The sequence below is a fragment of the Cavia porcellus genome, unplaced genomic scaffold, assembly GCF_034190915.1.
Source record: "Cavia porcellus strain 051 isolate PalLab524CR breed Dunkin Hartley unplaced genomic scaffold, mCavPor4.1 scaffold_33, whole genome shotgun sequence".
NCBI classification, from domain to species: Eukaryota; Metazoa; Chordata; class Mammalia; order Rodentia; family Caviidae; genus Cavia; species Cavia porcellus.
This window is the reverse complement of record NW_026947516.1, coordinates 1,217,004-1,222,003: the sequence shown is the minus strand read 5'-3', so window position 1 is coordinate 1,222,003 and position 5,000 is coordinate 1,217,004. Positions and strand designations below refer to the sequence as shown.

Here is a 5,000-nt window from a genome sequence, read left to right as displayed (position 1 = left end):
TGTCCTCACAGGCTCAGGACACCTCCTGCACCACCAGGACGTCCTCGGGGCTGGCCTTCCTGGCGCTGGGCACCATGTCCTCCCAGGGCACCTGCTCGGGGGTGAGGGCGGGATTCTGAGAGGCGGGGAGGCGAGGGCTCCCCAAGGGACGCGGAGGGGCTGGTGAGGCGGCGCATGCAAAGGTCCTGGGGTGCGTCTCTGCCATGGTCCCTTCCTGTGTCTCCTGACTGTGTCCCTGTGCCCTCTGCCTCTCCTGGCTCTGCCCCTGTGCCCCCCATCTCTGCCCTGTGCCCTCCATCTCTGCATCTGGGCCCCGCCTCCCGCTTCTTTCTCCCCTGCCCCCTCCCAAGCCCATTTCCCTGACTCCTCACAGCTGAGACTCCAGCCAGTCCCCGAGGTGGCGTGGCACGGCCTGGGGACCCCCCCACAGGGGATGCTGCGGCCCTGGGTGAGGTGGTGGTGACCCCGGCCATCCCCGCCGCTGCCCGCCCCAGGTCTGCCCGGCGCCCACCCTGTGTCCCCTCTTACCTGAGCGGCGACCCCATCCACACTGTTCAGCTTGTCCTTGACGTGCGGGATGCGGGGGCACAGGCCGTGGGCGGAGAAGAACCTGGGGACAGAGGGGAGCTGGGGAGCTGGCAGCGGGCCAGGTGCTCAGCCCAGCCCACAGCACGCACGGCGTCCCGCTCACGCCTGGCTGGGGCGCCTCCGTCGCCTCTGCAGTGGAAGGAGAGCTTCCCTGCCACCCGTGAGGACGCCTTCGGCTGCCCCGCACTACGGGAAGCGGACCGTGCTCATCTTTCCCAGCCTGCTGGACGCCGTTAACCAAGAGTTTCAGGGTGTGTGCACTGCCCCAGACGGTGTGGCCCCATCCTTTACTGTGGCTGCGTAGTATTCCAGCGTACATACATTTGGGGCCTCTGCTCCGCCCAGCAGGCGTCTGATGTAAATGGAGTCACCTTGAGCTTTACCTCAGCTGCATGGCGTCCATCTGTCTATCATCCATCCATCCATCCATCCATCCATCCCTCCCTGCGATCCATCTCCAGCTGCTGCTTGTTCTGTGCCTGATTTAGCTCCTAACGACATGCTTGCATGCTTTTTTGTAGCTTCATAGTACTCCGTTATAGCTTAAGTATTACACATAATGAGAGAGGCAGAGAGGACAGACAGGGAGACAGACAGACAGAGGCAGAGAGGACAGACAGGGAGACAGACAGACAGAGGCAGAGAGGACAGACAGGGAGACAGACAGAGATAGAGACAGAGACAGAGAGACAGAGACAGAGAGACAGAGACAGAGAGACAGAGACAGAGAGACAGACAGAGACACAGAGAGACAGACACAGAGAGACAGAGACAGAGAGACACAGACAGAGACAGAGACAGAGAGACAGAGACAGAGACAGAGAGACAGAGACAGAGACACAGAGAGACAGACACAGAGAGACAGAGACAGAGAGACAGAGACAGAGACACAGAGAGACAGACACAGAGAGACAGAGACAGAGAGACACAGACAGAGACAGAGACACAGAGAGACAGAGACAGAGACAGAGAGACAGAGAGACACAGACAGACACACAGAGAGACAGAGACAGAGACAGAGACAGAGACACAGAGAGACAGACACAGAGAGACAGAGACAGAGAGACTCAGACAGAGACAGAGACACAGAGAGACAGAGACAGAGACAGAGACAGAGAGACAGAGACAGAGGCACAGGCAGAGTGAGAGGGAGCCGGTCGTGAGCTCGCGGTGCTCAGCCTGAGGTGCTGCTTGTTGTGCGAGGCAGCACTTGATTGTGTGAAGTTCAGAAGCGTCCCCAACCTTGTGGGGACCAGGCGCTCACGGCCCAGGGCCGGCATCTCCCTGCGCCCTTTCTCCACCCCAGTCCCCGTTACAAACGGCTTCACCTCCCTCCGCATGGCCACAGTGCTCTGTGATTCCTGCACATGCTTTCTTCCCCCATTTTGTGCAGAAAGTGGCGCGGTCCACCCTTCCCTGCGGCCTCCTGCGGTCCCTGGACACTGGACACGGCCCCCCTCTACGCCCTGGCTTTACCCAGCCAGCGGTTCCACACGACCCACCCTTTTTCAGGGCCGCGTAGTATTCAAAGCACATTGTTGCTCCTGTGATCTGTGGACGGGCTGCTGGGCCGGTGGCACCCGTGGCTCGTGTGAGGCGGAGCCCCTTAATGTGGGGTTGTGGGCCCCGATCATTAGCTGTCGTTAGCTGCCCACCTCACGGCCGGCTGCGTCACAACTGAGCTCTGCTAACTGCTCCCTCGTGTTCTGAGGCCCCAGACTGATCGTGAGGAGCCCCAGGGGTGCAGAGGGTCTCACGTGGGGGTTACCTTTTAAACAGGAAGCCCAGGACTAGGGCACACATGACGGTGCCCAGCACCACTGGGATGTAGAGGCTCAGGGCACGGGGCTGCCAGGTGTCGGAGCCTGTGGAGGAGAAGGGGGTGCTGGGCCAGGGCCGCAAGCACGGTGGGCAGCGGGCAGCGCTGGCGGGCGGCGGGCAGGAGCGGCGACCTCACACGAGCCCTGGGGACACGGCCAGCATGGCAGCTCAGCCGCGGGGGCCCACAGGCCAAATTCAGGGCCGATTTGAGGCCAGGGTGAGAGGCGCAGGCCACACGTCCCAGCCCTCGGGAGGCCAAGGCGGGAGGAGGTCACGCTACAGCCCAGGCCGGGCTCCACAGCAACTCAGTCCGGCCTTCATCAAAACAGACGAGAACAGGGGCCGAGGTCGGGGTCAGCGCACGGGCCTGGGCTCAGTCCTCAGCAGGAAACGGAGGTTATGACAGACGGACAGAGGACGGCGGGAATGAAGCTTCTGTTTGTTTCAGGAAATCTCTCTTCCCTTCTCTCTCTCTCTCCTTTCTTTCTTTCTCTTCCTTCCTTCCTTTTTTGAGACACAGTCCCACCGTGCAGCCCAGGCTGATCTCAGACTGGCAGGGACCGTCCTGCCTCAGCCTTCTGAGTGCTGGGATGACACGTGGGCACCTCCAAGGCCAGCTCTGTACTTATGTTCAAGCGTCTCAAGCTGTGTGAGGTGGAGACTTCGGGGCTAAAAGTCACATGCTCGCTGACTGCAGGTTACAGCAGCGGAGTCAGGTGAACGCTCTGCATGTACAGGCACCCGGGATGACTTCTGCTGCCCGGGAGAGAGTCTGCTGTCCGCCTCTGTCTCTATCCCCCTTTCTGACCTCTCGATCTTCTCATCCATCCATAACCTGAAAAACCTATTGTGCACCCAACTGTATATTCTATTTTCTATCTGTCTGTCCTTATGTATCTATTTGATTACTTCAACATATCATGCATCCACCCACCCACCCACCCATCCATCCAACCATCCTCCATCCATCCACCCACCCATCCACCCATCCATCCACCCACCCATCCATCCACTCATGCATCCATCCACCCATCCACTCATCCACCCATCCATCCATCCACCCATCCATCCACTCATCCATCCATCTATCCATCCACCCATCCATCCACCCATCCATCCACCCATCCATCCACCCATCCATCCATCCATCCAGTCATCCATCCATCCACCCATCCACTCATCCATCCATCCATCCATCCACTCATCCATCCATCCATCCATCCACCATCCATCCACCCATCCATCCATCCACCCATCCATCCATCCATCCACCCGTCCATCCATCCATCCATCCATCCACGCATCCATCCATCCATCCAACCATCCTCCATCCATCCATCCACTCATGCATCCATCCACCCATCCACCCATCCATCCACCACCCATCCATCCCATCCACCCATCCACCCATCCATCCACCCATCCATCCACCCATCCATCCATCCCATCCACCCATCCACCCATCCACCCATCCATCCATCCACCACCCATCCACCCATCCATCCACCCACCCATCCACCCATCCACCCACCCACCCATCCATCCATCCATCCATCCATCCATGCATCCATCCATCCATCCACCCATCCATCCATCCTCCATCCAGTCATCCGTCCATCCACCCGTCCATTCATCCATCCATCCATCCACACATCCATCCATCCATCCAACCATCCTCCATCCATCCATCCAGTCATCCATCCATCCACCCATCCACTCATCCATCCATCCATCCATCCACTCATCCATCCATCCATCCATCCACCCATCCATCCACCCATCCATCCATCCACCCATCCATCCATCCATCCATCCATCCATCCACCCATCCACCCATCCATCCACCCATCCACCCATCCATCCATCCATCCATCCACCCATCCATCCACCCACCCATCCACCCATCCATCCACCCACCCATCCATCCATCCATCCATCCATCCATGCATCCATCCATCCATCCACCCATCCATCCATCCTCCATCCAGTCATCCATCCATCCACCCGTCCATCCATCCATCCATCCATCCATCCACACATCCATCCATCCATCCAACCATCCTCCATCCATCCATCCAGTCATCCATCCATCCACCCATCCACCCATCCATCCATCCATCCATCCACTCATCCATCCATCCATCCATCCACCCATCCATCCACCCATCCATCCATCCACCCATCCATCCATCCACCCATCCATCCATCCATCCACCCGTCCATCCATCCATCCATCCATCCACGCATCCATCCATCCATCCAACCATCCTCCATCCATCCATCCAGTCATCCATCCATCCACCCATCCACTCATCCATCCATCCATCCATCCACTCATCCATCCATCCATCCATCCACCCATCCATCCACCCATCCATCCATCCACCCATCCATCCATCCACCCATCCATCCATCCATCCACCCATCCATCCATCCACCCATCCATCCATCCATCCATCCACCCATCCACCCATCCACCCACCCATCCATCCACCCATCCATCCACCCATCCATCCACCCATCCACCCACCCACCCACATCTGATCACTCCGGATGAGGCCAGGCTCCTCGTGGTGACGCTGTCCCTGTGT

At 58.7% G+C, this 5,000-nt stretch overlaps 1 protein-coding gene across 1 annotated transcript in view; it reads right to left on the bottom strand.

Moving 5' to 3' along the window:
* Positions 1 to 5,000, bottom strand: part of LOC134474600 (granulocyte-macrophage colony-stimulating factor receptor subunit alpha-like) — a gene marked incomplete at its 5' end in the record, with an annotated part of 14,316 nt that overhangs the window by 122 nt on the left and 9,194 nt on the right. Inside the window, 3 exons of the mRNA XM_063243105.1 lie at positions 1 to 91; positions 529 to 610; positions 2,357 to 2,453. The exon at positions 1 to 91 is cut by the window's left edge and continues 122 nt beyond it. Coding sequence (XP_063099175.1) covers positions 14 to 91; positions 529 to 610; positions 2,357 to 2,453 — 257 coding nt within the window. The remainder of the gene's footprint in view (positions 92 to 528; positions 611 to 2,356; positions 2,454 to 5,000) is intronic.